The 18,630-nt window shown below is 50.9% G+C and overlaps 2 protein-coding genes across 4 annotated transcripts in view; one reads left to right on the top strand and one right to left on the bottom strand.

The window, feature by feature from the left end:
* Nucleotides 1–18,630, bottom strand: part of RPH3AL (rabphilin 3A like (without C2 domains)) — a 175,400-nt gene extending 156,770 nt beyond the window's left edge. Inside the window, exons 1-2 of one of the 3 annotated variants that reach the window (XM_021067542.1) lie at nt 18,510–18,630; nt 14,051–14,132 (exon numbers count right to left, since the gene is read on the bottom strand). The gene's annotated coding sequence lies outside the window, so the exon portion shown is untranslated. Of the gene's footprint in view, nt 1–14,050; nt 14,571–18,509 lie in introns of those variants that run through there. The other 2 variants (XM_021067538.1, XM_021067539.1) reach the window with 2 other exon arrangements.
* Nucleotides 10,996–14,049, top strand: C12H17orf97 (chromosome 12 C17orf97 homolog). Its single transcript, XM_013980200.2, has 2 exons — nt 10,996–11,311; nt 13,475–14,049. Exons 1-2 carry the CDS (start codon nt 10,996–10,998, stop codon nt 13,864–13,866), a joined length of 708 nt encoding a protein of 235 aa, XP_013835654.1. The 3' UTR covers nt 13,867–14,049.

Genomic DNA, 18,630 nt, shown 5'->3' with positions numbered 1-18,630 from the left:
TTTATGTATTTCCAAGTACCACTGCTTGATGTAATAATCTGTGGCAAAGATATTTATGTCCTCAGGTTAGAGATGTGCTCAGTTATGTGCCCAGAGACACACGGGCAGAAATGACTGATTAAAGCTCAGTCTCGGAGTTCCCGTCGTGGCGCAGTGGTTAACGAATCCTACTAGGAACCATGAGGTTGCGGGTTCGGTCCCTGCCCTTGCTCAGTGGGTTAAGGGTCCGGCGTTGCCGTGAGCTGTGGTGTAGGTTGCAGACGCGGCTCGGATCCTGCATTGCTGTGGCTCTGGCGTAGGCCGGTGGCTACAGCTCCGATTAGACCCCTAGCCTGGGAACCTCCATATGCCGCGGGAGCAGCCCAAGAAATAGCAAAAAGACAAAAAAAAAAAAAAAAAAAAAAAAAAAAAAAAAAGCTCAGTCTCTTCATACTCAAGGCACGTGGTGTTCTTTTGATCCCGTAAACCACAGCAGCCTCTGTATGTTTCCTATGACACTTTCAGAAGCTTGGTGATGAGGAGCCGTGGGGACAAGTCAGGTGGTAGGACACCCCTAAGAACACAGAATTCCTGGGCATCCCTAGGGATCCAGAACCCTCCTGGCCTGCACCCCCTGGCTATCTAATCAGGTGGAAGACCCAGAAAGCCTCACGCTCGGCTTCCCAAATGGCATCTCTCCAGGTTGGTTTGGAGCTATAAGCACCCCAGGACATTTCTGTAAAAGCCCTAGCTCCCTCTGAGTCACATATGGAGGAGATGGGGGGGGGCGGTCCCTCACCTTCCTTCCTCTGACACCCAGGGAGTTTCCCAGTGCTTTTTTCACCTCCCCTCCTTGCCTTTAAAAAAATAACAGACTATTTTAAAAACAGTTTTAAATGTTGGTAACCCCAAGCAATAAAACAGCCAATTATTTAGCCCACAAAATGGGCTTTGTTTGGGAGCAGCAGAGAATTGCAATTCAGGACATGTAACTATGTTGAACCATAAGCAAAGGAGAAGAAACTCTTTGACAGAGGAGAAGGGGGACGTTGGGAGGGACTGTCATAAACAAAAAGCCCAGGGAAAGAGACTTGGAGTTCAATGTATGGTGGCTCTTCGTTGGCTGAGTGGTAACAGTCTCTCATTGGCTGAGCTGCTGTTGCCAGGCAAGGAGAAAACCACTCTTCCTCCTGCTGGTTCTGGTAAAGCCGTTTCTCCTGCCATACAGGTGTCTTTCTTCCAGCTGGGATCTTTATTTACCTTGAATGGCATGTCTGTGATTGTTCCCCTTCTGGCTTCCTGATTCCGTTTTAATGAGATTTCCCTTCATTAATTTTTACAATTGACAAAAAATTAAGTAGATGATACACTGCTCCCATATCTACCCCCCCCCATAGTCTCCCCTCCTATTGACATTTGACATCAGGGTGGTGCATTGGCTAATAATGGACTAATACCGATACCTTAGCATGAAAGTCCATAGTTTCTCCAGATTTCCTTAGTTTGGGCCTAAAATCCTTTTTACATTCCGTTTCCATCCAAGATATTACATTACACTCAGCTATCATGTTTCCTCCGGCGTCTCTTAGCTGTGACAGTTTCTCAGCCTTTCTTTGTTTTTGATGACCTTGACAGTTTGGGGAAGCACAGGTCAGTTTTAGTGTAGGATGCTCCATTATCGGAGATGACCTTGGCAGTTTTGAAAAGTACAGGTTAGTTTTAATGTAGGATGCTCCATTATCAGAATGTATCTGGTGGAGTTCCCGTCGTGGCGCAGTGGTTAACGAATCCGACTAGGAACCATGAGGTTGCGGGTTCGGTCCCTGCCCTTGCTCAGTGGGTTAACGATCCGGCGTTGCCGTGAGCTGTGGTGTAGGTTGCAGATGCGGCTCGGATCCCGCGTTGCTGTGGCTCTGGTGTAGGCCAGTGGCTACAGCTCCGATTCAACCCCTAGCCTGGGAACCTCCATATGCGGCTGGAGCGGCCCAAGAAATAGCAACAACAACAAAAAAGACAAAAAAAAAAAAAAAAAAAAAATGTATCTGGTATTCTCCTGATTCGACAGGGGCCATAGGTTTTGAGAGGAAGACAGTAGGGGCAAAGAGGCATTTTCACCACATCGTATCAAGCGCACATACTGCTCAGTGATTTCCCATTGCTGAGCTTGACCTTGATTACTTGGCGGAGGTAGGACTTGTCAAGTTTCTCCACTGAAAATTACCCTCTCCTTGGAAGTCAAAATACACAACCCACACTTAAGGAGTAGAGAGTTATGTTTCCCCTCCTTTAGGAATTTCTTGGGAATTCTTCTATATGAGAGACCTGTCTCTTCTCCCCTATGATACTATGATATAGTAAGAAATATATATATACACATAAAATAGATATATACACACACACATACAGTGGTCTTTTTCCTGGCTTCCAGTCAGAGCTCCTAAAACAACAAGAACAACAACAACAAAACATCTAATTTCCGAAGTGGTAAGAGCTATAGAACTACCTCATTAAAATATTCAGTTTTTGTCTCGGGCTCCTGAAGCAGCTCCAGAGTGAGCAAGGTAAAAGGAGCCTCTTTTGCTATTCATAACAAGCGCCTACACCTGAGTTTATATCCAAGAAATGACTTTTAGGAAGCCCCAAAGGATGGGTGAGCTGGTTGCAATGGGAACCAACCTAGTGATTAGGGGGTTGGCCCCACCTCCTGACCTCTGAAGAGGGGGGGGGCTGAAGAGTTGACTGAATCATCAGTAGCCAATGATCTGATCAGTTGTGCTTACGTGATGAAGCTTCCATAAACGCCCCAACTGAAGGGCTTTGGAGAACTTCCAAGCTGGTGAATCAAGCGGTTGGGAAGGCGGTGCCCCCAGAGAGGCCATGAAAACCTTGCCCTCTTCTCTTTCCCACATGCCCTGCCCTCTGCCTCTCTACATCCGGCTGGTCACGTGTACCCTTTAGTATGGCTATTGTGATAAATTGGTGATAATAAAGAGACTGATTCTCTTGGTTCCATGAGCCATTCTAGCGAATCATTGAACCTGAGGAGCAGGTCCCGGGAAGCCCTGATTTACAACCAGCCAGTCAGAACTATTGGACTTGCAATTGACATCTGAATGGGGCAGGTACCGTCTTGTGGGACCGAGCCCTTTATCGGCAGGGTCTGCGTTAACTCTGGGAAGTTAGGGTCAGAACAGAATTAAATTGTAGGTCCTCCAAGTGGTATCTGCCAAGAACTGGAGAATTGCTTCGTGTAACAGAACCCACAGAACGGATGACAGAGGTCTTGTGTGACTAAATGGAAACTAGAAAAGTGTTCCTTTCTGGGTGTCGGAGAGGTGGGATCTGCTGAAATGGCCCTGGCTGGTGGGAAAGTGTTTGGGGGAAGAGAAAGGAGGAAAGGGTGCAGGGGGAGGCACCCTTGATGTCCGGGTGGCCCCGGGATCGCCCCGTGGTATGAAGCAGCCACTGGGCTGCAATGGTTCCTGAAGGTCAAAGCTACCAGTGGAATGTACAGATGGATGCCCTTCCCAGGCAGCTGGTCCACTGGTTATACGAGGAAAGGCAAACGAGTGAAGAAGAGGCAAAATAGTCTATCCCCTAGTTGTTGTTGTCGGAATAGCCAACATGAAATTACAAGGGCCTTCTCAGTTGGACTTTATGCTGGACCAGGCTGGGGTCAGTCTAAACTGTGGCAACTAGCCTCAAAGCCACCCCAGGAGAGAAAAATCATGCAGGGGCAACAGAAAGGAAAGTACCCCGAGACCTCTGGTCACCAAGAAGAACACGTGGAGAGGGCAAAACTGAGCAGCCAGTAAAGGCGAGGGTTAGGATGCGACGGGGGTGTTTGGTTGCTGTAGGTCAGCGTCATGGGTAGAGGCTGAGGAGACTTTCTTAACAAGGGGTGTTAGAGTAATTTAGGGGCGGTGACTGATTTTAAACGCTGAGAGCAGGAGGGCACGTTAGCGTCAATTCAGCACCAATACCTCACTTGGGAATGACCACGGATAGGATCCAGACACAAGAGCACCTTCTTCCCAAGGGAACAGTCAACCTGCCGGATGGGACAAAAGCCACCGCAAAAGCGGAACACCCCGAGAAAGGGGACGGTCCATCTTTCCCTAGAGATGCCAAGTGGTGCGCCCCAGATGAAGCAGCTCACATGCTGTCATGTCAGCCCCACAGGACAGGCTTTATGATGACTGGGAAAGTCACTAGTCACTAGTGTCTATTACCAAGGTCATGATAAATGCTGTGGTTAATGGGGTGCTTTTTATATGCCCCCCACACATAACCTTCCTCCTTCAAAACCCAACAGCAGTTCGGGAAGCCTCACCAAATTTTCTGGCTCGGCTTCCCCTCATGAGTCTTACACTAATAAAATATTCAGTCAATTAACAGGAAAATAGGGAAAGGCAGAGAGAGTCAAGGGACAGGTTTAAGCGTAGAGGAAACGTTTAAGTGGTTATTAAGAAATAAGGTGAAGAGGAGATCCCTTCGTGGCTCAGTGGTTAACAAACCCGACTAGGATCTATGAGGTTGCGGGTTCAATCCCTGGCCTTTCTCAGTGGGTTAAGGATCCGGCGTTGCCATGAGCTTGGTGTAGGTCGCAGACGTGGTCGGATCTGGCGGGCATTGCTGTGGCTGTGGCATAGACTGGCAGCTAAAGCTCTTATTCGACCCCTAGCCTGCAAACCTCTGTATGCCACAGGTGCAGCCCTAAAAAGCAAAATAATAATAATACATAAAGGATTAGGAAAGTTGGAGTGTCTAAACAGGCTTGATATAAAGTTGGTTCTCTCTGTTTGAGAGATGACCGGTTTATGCTTTAAACCAGTTTCTTAAATGTGGCCTCGAGGCCTTGTGTGTCAGAACCTTGTTACATAAGCAGATTCACAGGCCCTAGAACTGAATCTGGAGGTGGGCCTGGAATCACATCTTGATATGGTTCCCCAAGGATTCCGATGCGCTCTAAGGCCGACCCTTTCTGAGAGGATGGGACATCCACAGTCAGGGTACCACATGAGGGAGGGTCTCTGTCTGCTCTCTTCCTACAGACGCCAAGCTGACCCCTGCCGCCTACTTCTTTTTGGGCATGCGCAGAACATGGGCCCAAACACTGCTCATTTCTGAGTCCCGCACAACCTCAGCAGGATGACCTCATTGATTTCTACCTTCCTTTTTTTTTTTTTTTTTTTTTTTTGTCTTTTCTTTCTTTTTAGGGCTGCACCAATGGCATATGGAGGTTCCCAGGCTAGGGGTCGAATCGGAGCTGCAGCCACAGGCCTACGTCAGAGCCACAGCAACGCGGGATCCGAGCCATGTCTGCAACCTACACCACAGCTCACGGCAACGCCGAATCCTTAGCCCACCGAGCGAGGCCAGGGATCAAACCTGCGTCCTTGCGGATGCTAGTCGGATTCGTTAACCACTGAGCCACGACAGGAACTCCAGCTTTGTTTTTCTTTAATACTTTCTAGAAATGTTCCTGGTGTTCAGAGCTTTCGGGCTCCCTTGCTACCTCTGAACCAACAGGCCTCCGGGACTTGGAGTTAAATAGCAGCCTGCAAAGCCAAACACGGGGCAATTGTTCAGCTGGCAGTTGACAAGGCCTGGATCTAGTGGCACAAAAAGATCTTCCCTTGCCTAGGTGGGGGGGGGCCTCAAGAGGCACAAGGCTTCCTATAGAGACGGCGGCATAAATCAAAAACAACTAAATAAAGGAAGAAATGTAAATCTTTGAGTTCCGGAAATAGCCTGGGGGCCAAGCTGTAGACACAAGCAGTGAACATTCAGAAGGAAACTAAAGTTCCAGAGGCTTCAGCATCCTCGTTTGCACAGCCCTTAACTATAGATGCTGTGGGGGAGGCCTGTGCAAACAGAATTGCCTGTGTCGCTCCCAGCTTCCTGCAATTTGCCATATAAAGAGACAGGTAGCGATGGCTCAGACATGAGAAACAGACCATTCACAACCGAAGAACACCCCGACCCTTACAAAAACGCATATTTGGGGGTGGCCTCTTCTGGTATCCTGTGGGATGAGAGCAGGACTTCTGGAGCAGGTGTGTTGGGTGGGGCGGGAGAAGCAAGTCAAAGGCCTGGGCTGAGATGTCTGGGTACCAGGAGAAACAGCAAGGCGGCAGGTGCGGCTGGAGGGGAGGAGAACAGGGGAGCCGGTGTCAGCACCCCATTTACACGGTTCTGCTGCTTCTCCATCGACATGCTCTTGGCCTCTGTCCCGAGTCAGCCCAGGTCAGGCTGCCTCATTCTATTTTAGACACTCCCAAGTAGTCAGCCAAAAGGATATAATGCGATTTGTTTAATAGGTTGTAAGATTTTTCTTTTCCTTTTTTTTTGGGGGGGGTACCATGAGGTATGGTGTGAAAATCCAGAAGGAGATAGTGGCTCACAAAAGCAGGAAAAATAAAGAGCAAGCCTGCTCTTCACAGGTGCAAAGCCCAAGGCGAGAGTAGAAATGGAGGCCCATGTACCATATAGCTAAATATTAAAAGTTATAAAACAGGAGTTCCCGTCATGGCTCAGTGAACAAATCTGACTAGCATCCGCAAGGACGCAGGTTTGATCCCTGGCCTCGCTCGGTGGGCTAAGGATTCGGCATTGCCGTGAGCTGTGGTGTAGGTTGCAGATGTGGCTCGGATCCTGCGTTGCAGTGGCTGTGGTGTAGGCCGGCAGCTACAGCTCCGATTAGACCCCTAGCCTGGGAACCTCCATATGCTGTGGGTGCAACCCTAAAAAGACCACACACACACACAAAAAAAAGTTATAAAACAAATTGACACAGTGTTAAATAAAATACATACTACCTTCCCACCTTGACAAATAGATGCCCGTACCAGCGTGGAAGGTCAGGTTTCAATTTAGAATTTCTTGCGCTTTGGGCCTCTGCACCCAGCCCATGGCCTGCCCCTCGTCTTCCGACTCCCAGCTCCATCCTGCACTGAGAAGGGCCTCGAATGTACAGGTCTGGACACCTCGACCTGCCTGCTGAGTTTCCACCTATGCTGGCCTTGGCCTAAGGCCACTCAGAAGCATGGATTCAGGAACGAGGCCCACATTCACCCTACCAGCAGGTGGGGGCCATTTGGGCGAGGAATTGCACACTTCTAGACTGTGTGCTAGAAGTGCTGGGAGAAGTGGGAGGTGCTGGGTGGGCAGGACACCTTGATTCCACGAGACCACCTGGGATAAGCTGGGGGAGAGTCAAATCGAGGTCCTGGGAAGCACAAGGCTCAGGACAGGACGCCCACCTGCCCAGGTCTAAGGCTAGTGCTGCTGAAGAGTGGACACTGCCTGCCTCCTCGTGGAAGGAACTGACAGCATGGAAAGAGTGGGCAGCAAAGAGCAGAGAGCTGGAACCAGCAGCCCAGCCAGCTGAGCTGAACAGGCAGCAGGAAGGGACAGAGCTACACACTCTACCCAAGCAGGCCCACACCAGTGCTGCTAATGCCAACGGAGGAAGAAACCTCAGCTCCCACCTGCTCATAACTGTAACAGCCGCTAAAACCACAAAGAGAAAGTATAAACAAGGAAGCTGTAACATAAAAAGAAAACACTACTGGAGTTCCCGTTGCAGCTCAATGGGTTAAGAACCAGACAGAGTCTCTGTGAGGATATGAGTTTGATCCCTGGCCTCACTCAGTGGGTTAAAGATCTGGCATTGCTGCAAGCTGTGGCACAGGTTGCAGATGCAGCTCAGATCCGGTGTTGCTGTAGCTGTGGCATAGGCCTGAAGCTGCAGCTCTGATTCAGACCCTAGCCTGGGAACTTCTGCATGCTGCAGGTACAGCTATTAAAAAAAAAAAAAAAAAAGAAGAAGAAGAAAAAGAAGAAGAAGAAAGAAAGAAAGAAAATACTGCCATCTCTTCCACTGGTCAATGTACATCCTTGTAACGTCAGCTGCTTTCCTGCAAGGGGAATATGGATTCCGGGCCCCACGTGGAGGCTAATAAGCATTGAGAGGTGAACCATCACTTTGTATCTCTGTTTCTGCATCTATCAGACAGGGATATACTTGCTCTGTCTCCTTCTACTTGCCAGAGATTTTTATGATAATAATTCCTAAAAAAAAACATGTATTCCTTTGCTGGATGTGCATTTTCTCTCTCGAAGCTGACCGAGTGGTTCAACATAACCTCGATGTACCCTTCACGAAAATCAGGAAGAGAGGCAGTCAAGCTGCCTCCTGCCAGATAAGCATCCGGGCGAAGAGGACCGGCTGAGAGGGAAGAAAGGCCAGCCTTTTCCTGGAAAGGAGGGCAGCTGGTCTCTTTGCAGGCACCTGTCTGCGAGCGTGAGGGTCAGCAGGGTAAGGCATCCGGAAAGCAAGCCTGGCACAGCTCCACCAGCAGGGGGTCACTTGCACAAAGGACCTCTGTCATTTACATTTCACTTGGCTCCCAGGGACAGAAGCAGGCAGGTAAAGGGCAGCCTCCAAGCACTCGCTGTGTGCAGAGCTGTGCTGGAAACTTTTCGGGAGCTTGACAGCAGACAAGAGACTAAGAAAAACTGAAAAACAGAAACGTCCTTTACAGAGCAGTGTATCCACCTCCCAGGCCTGTGTAGGGACCGGTACGCCTGTCATCACTGAGGACTAAGAGTGCCCACTTGCATAGAGTTGATGCCAGTCCCATCAAAATCCCTGCCAGCTATTTTAAGGAAATAAGGAAGATGATCTGAAAATGAATATCGAAAAGCAAAGGCCCTAGAAGAGTCAGGTCGATTTTCAAAAAGAACAAAGTTGGAAGACTTAACACTATTTAATATCAAGACTTAATATAACGCTACAATTATCAGGATGGTGTAGCATTGCTGTAAGGAGAGACGAACAAATCAATGGAACAGGATAGGGCCTCGTGAATAGTCAGACATATATAGTTAATTGATTTTCCACCGAAGTACCAAGTCAAGTGAATGGGAAAAGGAATGTCCTTTCATCTTTCTGTCTTTTTAGGGCCACACCCGCGGCACATGGAGGTTCCCAGTCTAGAGGTGGAATTGGAGCTGTAGCCGCCCGCCTATGCCAGATCCAAGCCACGTCCACCATCTACACCACAGCTCACCACAACGCCAGATCCTTAACCCACTGAGCGAGGCCAGGGATCGAACCTGCAACCGCATGGTTCTTAGTTGGATTTGTTTCTGCTGCACCACAGCGGGAACTCCAGGAATGTCTTTTCAATGAAAATTGCTAGAACAACTGGAAACCCATTTGGGGGAAAAAATGAATCTCGATCCCTATCTGACTTTATTCACAAAATTGATTTGAGATAGATTGTGAATCTAACCTTTAGCCCCAGAGCCATAAAGCTTCTTGAAGGAAACAGAAGACCCGTCTTTGTGATCTCAGAGTAGGGAAAGATTCCCTGGCCAGTACACAAAAAGAAAAAAATTCTAAAGTGGCTTCACCAGAATATAAAATTTCTGCTTATCAAAAGAGACCACTAAGAAAATGAATTGACAAGCTGCAGACATGGAGAAAAAATCTTCACAAAATACATCTGACCAAAGGTTTATATTTAAGACATGGAAAGAGCTTTGCCCTCACAACGTGGCGGCCTCAGGGTCCTCAGCCATCCTTCCAGGAGGCTCCGGCCTCCAGGAGCAAGTCTTCGCCAACAAGGTGGATGTGCGTTACCTTTTACACCTGGTTTAAGAAGTCACACGCTGTCACTTTCACCACAGACTCATAGTAGTGAGTCCACCAAGTCACCCAGATTGAAAGGGAGAGGAATCAGCCTTTGTCTCTTGAGGGAGTGGCAAGATTCTAGAAGAGCCTGTGGGACGAGGATGTTATTGCAGCCATATTTGGAAAATACAATCTATGGTGGATAAAACTGGAAAGAAAAGGTGACAGATCACACCAGGCCTTATAAGCCACACTAAAGTTCAGTCTCTCTCTTTTTTTTTTTTTTTTTTTTTTTTCTTTTTAGGGCCGCACCTGCAGCACGGAGAAGTTCCCAGGCTAGGGGGTCAAATCGGAGCTGCAGCTGCTGGCCTACACCACAGCCACAGCAATGGCCAGATCTAAGCCACGTCTGCCACCTACACCACAGCTCACAGCAATGCTGGATCCTTAACTCACTGAGCAAGGCCACGGATTAAACCCATATCCTCACAGATGCTAGTTGGGTTCACAACCCACTGAGCCACAACAGGAACTCCCTAAGGTTTAGTCTTGAACGGACTGCTGACAGGGCCCCACTGGAGGGTTTTAAGCAAGAGAGTGAAATTATCCATCAGCTTAAAAAGTTTATTCTAGGAGTTCCCTTCCTGGTGCAGCAGAAACGAATCCGACTAGGAACTATGAGGTTGTGGCTTTGATCCCTGGCCTTGCTCAGTGGGTTAAGAATCCCGCGTTGCCCTGAGCTGTGATATAGGTCGCAGACGCAGCTCGGATCTGGCATTGCTGTGTCTGTGGTGTAGACTGGCAGCTGTATCTCTGATTAGACCCCTAGCCTGGGAACCTCCATATGCCGTGGGTATGGCCCTGAAAAGCAAAAAATAAAAAAATAAAAATAAGAAGTTTATTCTAGCAGCTGTGTGGATAAGGAATCTGTGGGGTGGGTTTGGAAGCAGAGACCATTTAGGAAGACGGTCCAGAAGTTCAAGTCCCAGACATGGCGGTCAGCCCTGGCATAAGTGACGCCACAGAGAAAGAGAGTGAGGCCAAGGAATGCCGCCAGGTCTCTGACCAGCTGCTTTTGTTCTCGGAGATGGAAAACGATGGAGAAATGAATTTGTTTTGGATACACTGGGCTTGAAAGGCCAAGGTGGTCATACGAGATTGGAAACTCGGAGATAAACATTTAGGAGAGAACACACAGCATTTTAAAAGGCACAGGAGTGAAGAAGCCACGCGCCCGCAGACATTCAGAATCTCTCCGTCCAGTCTTCTGCTTAGCACCGCGGACCAACCCAAGCGCTCCGGCTGAAACACGCATGCGTACATCTGCGCATGCAGCGCGGCTCCGGGGCGGCTGCTTCCGGATTGCGCGCGCAATGTGTACCGGTCGCCATGGAGACGCCTGGCGGAACCCAGCGCTCGGCGCCCAGAGCCACCCGGCTCAGCGGCCGCCGGCCTTGGGCTGCCCCAGGCACTGGGGGAAGCCCTGCAAGCGGATGGACGACGGAGGGGCTGGGACATCGGGGTGCGGCGAGGAGGGCGAGGACGAGGAGGAGGAGCGAGAGGGCAGCGCGGTGGGCTCGCAGGGGTCCAGACTGCCCCCCATCGCGGGCTGCTCTGCGGAACTGAGTAAACGGAAGGTGAAGAAGAAAAGGAAGAAGAAAAAGACCAAGGGGTCGGGCAAGGGGGACGGTAAGAAGAACAGCTAGGGCGGGAGCCTCAGCCCCCACACCTGAGATTCTTCTCTGAGAACACCCACCCCACCTTTCAGAGGCCCCCAACCCCCTGGAGACCACTTGAGCCCAGAAACAGAAACTCGCCAGTCCCAATCAGAGGTCCTCCTGCTCCCCGTACAATGATGCCCCAGCGCTACCCACAAAGACCATCCATGTCCGCCGAGACCCCAGATCCTGCCTCAAGAATTCTCAACATCCATGGAGATCTTCAACCACGCACAGAGACACCCCCCAGATACCCAGCGTTATCCCCACAGATAACGCGACTCCTACCTTAACACAGTCATCTTCCTAATCCATCAGTCCAAAACTCAAAATCCTGAGCATCCATACCTTCCCCACATCAAGCCCTCCTACAGAGATGCCCCCATCCTCACACAGAGACTTTCCCAATCCTAAGATACTCAGGCACTAGTGACGCACGCTCCCACTCATACACCGAAATGCAGACTCCTGCCTTCCACCTGGAGGCCCTCCTTACCCCTCTCAGGTCAGGGCCCCCTGTCTCTGGATGCTATGCAGACACCCGGTACCTGCACATAAAGTTCCTCCCTGCACAGACAGTCCTTGCCCTGCCCTCATCCACCAAGGCCAGCCTTTGACCACACACCTTCCCGCCAGTCGCTGCCACACACTCTGATGCTCCCCAGCAGCCCCAACACGACGCCCCTATATCTATAGAACCACCAAATAAAGCTAAAGCACAGACACCCCAGCGGGCACACACATCACAATCTGCACCCACAAACAGACACTGGTACACACTCACACATACAACCACATGCACGGGGTTCTGGCTCCAGGCTCTCTGTGGACATCTAACAGACATACACACACCAACAGCTGTCACAAACCCACAGAGCCCTGCAGCTCCCCGAGCTCCTCTCCTAAAAACCCCTGGGGTCTGGACAAAGGCCTTGAGCACTCGTTTACGGAGAGAGCACATCAGTGACATAGAACGCGCCTCTCCGTGGATGCTGTGGACTTGTGTGGTTCACCTCGGTAGCTCTGGCTGTCAGGGAGGTGGCTCTCATTGAGCCTGGCATGGCCACCCCAACCTCCAGCACACCTGGTCTTGATTTCAAGTTTTCATTTTGTGCAGAGCAGGCCTCCCTGGCAAGCTGCAGGCAGAGGGGGCAGCAGCTTTGCCCACGTCAACCTTGCAGTCAGGGGAAGGGTCCAATGGGCCAAGTATAATTACTTCTCCAGGTGGAATCATAAGAACAAGGCAAGGAAACAATTCTGGACTTTAGGTCAATAAGCCCTATGTGTGTCTGCCAAACCAAATTAGGGAATTCATTATCTTTTTGGCTTAGCTTCTGACTCTAAAAATTATAGCAGCACGTACTTCATACCGTCAGCAGGGGACACCAAAAGTTTTTGGGAAGAAGGAAGGGGTAGGAATGACAAGAGAAGATTTTTTTTCTTATTCCCCCCCTTTTATTGTTGGGGGGGGAGGGAAATTCTTCTCTCCCCCAAAAGAGGATGAAGTGATGAAAGAATCACAACGTGTAGTATTTTATACACATGTTATATAATTCAGAAGGGCTATTAATACATATATTTCTAAATCCGTACAGGCCACACAGCAGAAGTATTTCCTGGCTTGGCATAAGGCTTTCCGCAGTCAGATTTAGGAAGCTTTGCTGTTGTTCTCCGTTTCGTCCCCATAAAGTGTCTAGACAGGGCTAAGTCAGAGTCCCAGGACTGGGAAGTACCTTGGCGAGCACGTGGCGAGGTGAAGCAGCGGGCAGCGCGGAGAGAACCGGACACAGGGAGTCGGGGCTGCGTTCCAACCCTGGCACTGCCCCCTACTCTGAGACATTGGCAAGTGACTGAGACTTGTGGAGTCTGTTTCCTCACCTGTAATATAGCGCTGAGAGCCTTTATCCAGAGACCCCGGCTCCCAGCACGTGCTTGTAAAGGGTTTCTCCCTCCCCCCAAAGGCAACCCGAAGCGTGCAGGCAGCAGGTGCACAGTGAAGCTGGTGGGCGTGGCCAGCTGAGCCCTAGGTAAGGAGGGGCCTCCAGTCCCCCCTTAGGTCCTCGCGGGTTTGGGATCGTCCTGGCAGGCGGAGGGCCCGCATCCCGAGCACTAACACGGCCCATCTGCTCAGCAGATAAACATCAGAGCCGAGGCGCGAAGAGCCAGCAGCTGTCTTCCTCCGGCCATGACGTCCTGAGCCCCGGCAAAGGTCACGGCCCGGAGCCAGAGCTCACCCGTCCTTACCCCTCCACCCCAAGCCTCCCCCACCTTGCTGAGATAGAAGAGACCCTTTCCAAGCAGGTCAACGAAAGTCTGCGGTGGGATGGAGTCCTCGCCGACCCAGAGGCCGAAAACGAACGGATTCGCGTGTACAAGCTGAACCGGAGGAAGCGCTACCGGATGTGGGCCCTGAAGGGCTTCCACTCAGACCCGGGGGCTGAGGAGGCCCCGGAGAGCTCAGCCTACCCCTCGGATCAGGATGGTGGCGGTGGCGGCGGTGGCGGCGGTGGCCGGCAGCCCCACTGAAAGCGGAGCGCTCCAGTCTCGGCTTTGAAGGAAACCTTATCCCGAAGCTCCTCCACTCGGATTTAGCAACTACTCTGCCCGAGTGACAGCCCGCTCGGGACACGGATGCGCTTATCATTTATCCTACTGCAAGCTGATGTGTTAAAAAAAAAAAAGAATAAAAATAAAAGGAAATCAGACCTACCTCTGAAGGGAGCAGACGTCTGGGGTTGAACCCAGCCCTCCTTCCACCACAAGGCCCCTCGCTGCCCAGGAAGCCGTGGTTCCTGCAGAGTAAGCCATTGAATGAATGCAGTTCTTTTCCAAGTGTCCTTTTTCTCAAATAAGCTGCCATCTCTTTGTTATTTAACTTCCCATTACTGTTAGATTTCTCTCACCTCCCCCACCCACAAAAAAGAGCGTTGTAGATTGTATCAGTTCTAAACCTTGAACTGATTTCATGGGTAAACCTCCTCGCACAGCATGCCCAAGGCCCAAAGAAAATGCCCCAAACGTCCTTGAGGCTTTAATGCAATATACTCCCTAGTCCTTACGTGGTTTTCAAGATAAGTAAGTTCCAAAACTTTATCCCTGGGAGCTTTTTTTTTTCTTTTTTGGCCACCCTGCGGCATATGGAATTCCCAGGTGGATCAGATCCGAGCCGCAGTCGTGACCTAATGCCTCAGCTGCAGCAACACCAGATCCTCTAACCCACTGTTCCTGGCCCGGAACAAACCTTTGTCCTGGTGCTGCAGAGATGCCGCAGATCCCATTGCGCCACATTGGGAACTCCCCTGGGAGGGAACGCTCCTGGGAGGTTTTTATGGGAAGTCTCAAAAGGAATATTGCTTCTCTGAATTGATATGATCCTTCCATAATCCCCCAAGACAGCAGCATTTCAAGCCAAGTTCTAAATTACATATTCTAAATAATATTCTACATATTCTAGATTAATATTCTTCTTTTCCACAAATATTGAGTGAGGGCCATGTGCTGCCTCAGTTTGGGTTCTTCCAGAAGCGGACAAAGACTCCAATGCAGGTACTTGGTCTGGGAGGAGCAGGTGAGAGGAGCAGAGAGGATGCAGGGAAGGGGAGCCACCCAGTCCAGGGACACTGTGAAGCCAGCTTCCACACTGGGCAGCGCTGCCAGGGTTGTCCCGCCCGCGGGCGGGTGGGGGGCTGGTGTTATTTATACCTCCCAAAGGCATTGGCTGAAGGGTCCTACAGGGTGTTCGTTCCCTGGCATTTCCAGCGGGCCACACGAGGGCTAGAGGCCAGCCTGAGTGGTGGGGGCGGAAATCGCCCTTAGGCACAAAGATGCAGCCTGAAAGGTCGGAGAGGTGGGGTGGTCCTGGGAGAGCATCGGACACCTGTGTCCAGCACACCTGTGTCCCGAGAAGGACAGAGGGGACATTTAAGATGAGGCTCCTGCCTTGCAAGGAGTTAAAGACAGGCGGTGTTCTCAGGGAGAAGCTGAAAACCAACGCAAAACATCTCAGAATGCTTATTTGAAAGGGGATCTGGGTCTCCGGAAACCCCGCCCCCGCCCCGTCCCCGCCCCGCCCCCCGACTGACGGAGCCGCCTTCTCCCCCCTTCCTTAAAAGGCCAGTTACAGACTTTCACCGGGCAAGATACACGGAGGGGCTTTCAGAAGAGCCCTGCCCTCTCCTGGAGAGGAGGTTGGCAGCCAGGTCTGGCAGGGGCCCTTCCGATGCTACGACCAGGCCTGTCTTCTGCTGCCAGGTTGAATGAAGCAAAACGGACCGAGGGCTCGGGTGCGGCTCGGTGGGGAGGAGATGGGAAATGTGCTAACACTCAGCCTCAGACCGCACCCAGGGCCCCGGGTTCCAGGTGAACACAGCAGAGGGTGGGGCAGAGAAGTGGCATTTCCTGTGCCCTCTGGCTCAGCCGCGGTGCATGGGGGAGTCTGAGGGCTCCCCCGCCTCAGGGTGCCTTAGTCGCTTTGCATTGTCTTCCACGGGCGGGGGTGGGGGGGGCCTTGGGCACCTTTCTGCCACAAGATATGCTGGGATAGTGGTGAAAACTCTGCACTTTGACCTCAGAGCTGCATCTTTTCTTTTTCCCACCATGTGCTAGCTGTGTGACCTGAGACAAATCGCTAAACCTCTCTGCGCCTTAGTTACCACATCTGGAAACAGGGTTGCGAATACCTACCTACCTCAGTGTTACGGGAATCAAATGCAGTAATTACATAAAGCTCCTGGCCCCTAGGAATCACCCAATCTATTATAAGAGTTTTGATCAATGATTTTTTTTTCTTTTTAGGGCCACACTCAAAGAATATGGAAGTCCCCAGGATAGGGGTCAAATCAGAGCTGCTGCTATCCCACAGCCACAGCAATGCCAGATCCTTAATCCACTGAGTGAGGCCAGGTATCCAACCCACATCCTCATCGATACCAGTCGGATTTGTAACCTGCTGAGCCACAACGGGAACTCCCTGAGCAGTGACATTTTTGGTTGGGGTAGCTACACAGCCCCGGGAAAGACTGTCCTGGGTGATGGTGTAGCGCTCCCCTTCTCAAAGGGTGCGCTTCACAAAGAAACATGGCGTCAGTGGGTGGCTGATTGAATTCAAAAAAACCCCAACAAAATTACAGGGGTCTGGAGCAAGAGGGAAGGGGTGAGGAGTGAATTGAGGGTCTCAAAGCCCAGGGTTCTAGGGAGAGGGCTTTGGGCTAAATAAGAATGTGCCTGCTTGTAGCCTAGAACCCAATGGGGGTCTGTGTTCAAGATATGAATAGAAGAAGCAGGTGGGTATTAACTTTCCCACAAGCACAGAAGTGGCTTCATCTCAAACTATGTGGGGTTAGATGTTTTATGTATCTTTCTTATAGCCAGGCTGTTGCAGTGAGGACCCTTCCAATGGTAAGGAATAGAAAACCCAGTGAAAACTGGCCTCTGAACAAAAGGGGGTGATTGACTTATAAGGCCAATAGTCCAGGGTTGGCTGTGGCTTCAGGCATGGCTGGATCCAGAAGATCGTAGAATGTCATCAAAATTTCTCTCTTGCTCCATATCTTGCCTTTGCCTCCCCTGCTTGGCTTCATATTCAGGCAGGTTCTCATAATAGGATTGCAAAGATGGCCACCCACATCCTCATAGTTCATCAAAGAAAACAGATGTGTCCCTATCTAGTGTCCATATCAACCCTAGAGAATGTCTCTGGCCTGGCATGGGTTATGCCCATCATTGGACTAAGCACGGGGGCCAAGGAAGCACGGAGACTTCGACTGCTGCACAGATCTAGGGTATGGTGGGGATGTGGCACGGGTAGGCAGAGGCAACCCCACCAGACACATACACCCAACAGATTGTCATGGAATCTATAAAACCTACATAGAACACAGAGTGACTCCCTAAAGAGATGCCAAGTAGGCTTGTCCATTACCCTCCCAGTAAAGAATGATTCATTTCTAAAAGACGTCGGCCAAGGGTCACGGGGGTGGATTGCACGGCAGGAGTTCATCTCAACGGTCTGGATTGACTGTACACTTATCTTCAGAACTGCTGACCCTTGGCCAACACTATGGAATCTTTCAACTAAAGATGAACAAGGCTGCCCAGCCGTGGTCCGTGAGTTGTTTGGAGCAGAATCAGCCGCTCAGCACCGTGTAGTGATCATAATTGGGTCGGTGATTTTCACCTGGTTTTGGAGGCACCCAGGGTGGGTCTCTACCTTGAAGCCTGGTCACGTGGCTAGAACAAGCCGCACCCAGATCCCTGACCCACAGAAACTCCGGATAATCAAGTTGTTTGAAGCCACTCACTCCGAGGGTAATTTTGTTACTAAGACAGGTGGCCTCACACACTCCTACCACCAGCGCTCAGAGGAGGCTTCTTCATCTCCAGAAACGCTGCTGTGTCTGGCAGGGTTGAGGGGGCTGCGGGGTGAGTTAAGTGCCAGTTAAGACTAAATGGTTTCTACTTGTTATGCTCACACGTGGAGCTGTCCTTAGCTCTTTACGTTTTCATGGTCCGTGTTTTGGGTCCTGCCCCGCCCCCTTGTCATGATACCGTCTGAGGTCATTTTCTGGCGTATGGGTTCTTCCAGCCCTCGGGCCCCTCAGTCAAGCTGTTCCCCGAGGGGTGGGAATTACTCTCCCCATGTGACAGTTTAGGCTTAGAAGAGGTCGCTTGCTCCCCGACCTTGACTCCAAGGTGGTGATGGTGGTTTTAGAAAATGTTTATCAAGCAACTGCTCAGTCCACACTTCCCTGGTCCCAACTGTCCCCACAGATGGGCTCCTCCTGGTCCAGCACGGAGACAGGAATTACAGACCCCACCTGTGCAATTCCATCCCACCCTCACGGCCACCTCTGAGATGTGAGATGTCAGGATCCTATTCGCTCATGAGAAAATGGACCCAGATGGGAAAGGGACCTGCTCAGGGTCACGCGGGGACTTAGGGGAGAATCTGGGATGTCACACCCAAGACCGGCTGGTACCCAAGGGCCAGCTCTTCTTTATTGCTATGCTGCGTGTCTCCGACAAGCTCGCACAGCAGGCAGGAGCCAGGCTTCATTCGCTGAGTACTTGCTCATGGTCAAATCCTGTCTTTGGAACACACCCTCTTCTAACCATCGCTGGGAAGGGTCTGAGTTTGTCACACGCCCATGCTCCCACCTGTAGCTACTTACCACCACGGCTTGCATCGAGGATGGTGCCAAGGCTCGAGGCTCCACATGCCAGCCTGGGACCAGCAGCGCCCACAGAACCAGGAGCTTGTAAGAAACATCTTGACCCCAGCCCAGACTTCCT

This window comes from Sus scrofa, chromosome 12, assembly GCF_000003025.6.
Source record: "Sus scrofa isolate TJ Tabasco breed Duroc chromosome 12, Sscrofa11.1, whole genome shotgun sequence".
In the NCBI taxonomy this organism is placed as follows: domain Eukaryota; kingdom Metazoa; phylum Chordata; class Mammalia; order Artiodactyla; family Suidae; genus Sus; species Sus scrofa.
The sequence above is the reverse complement of the archived record's forward strand: the minus strand, read 5'-3'. Positions and strand labels throughout refer to the sequence as shown.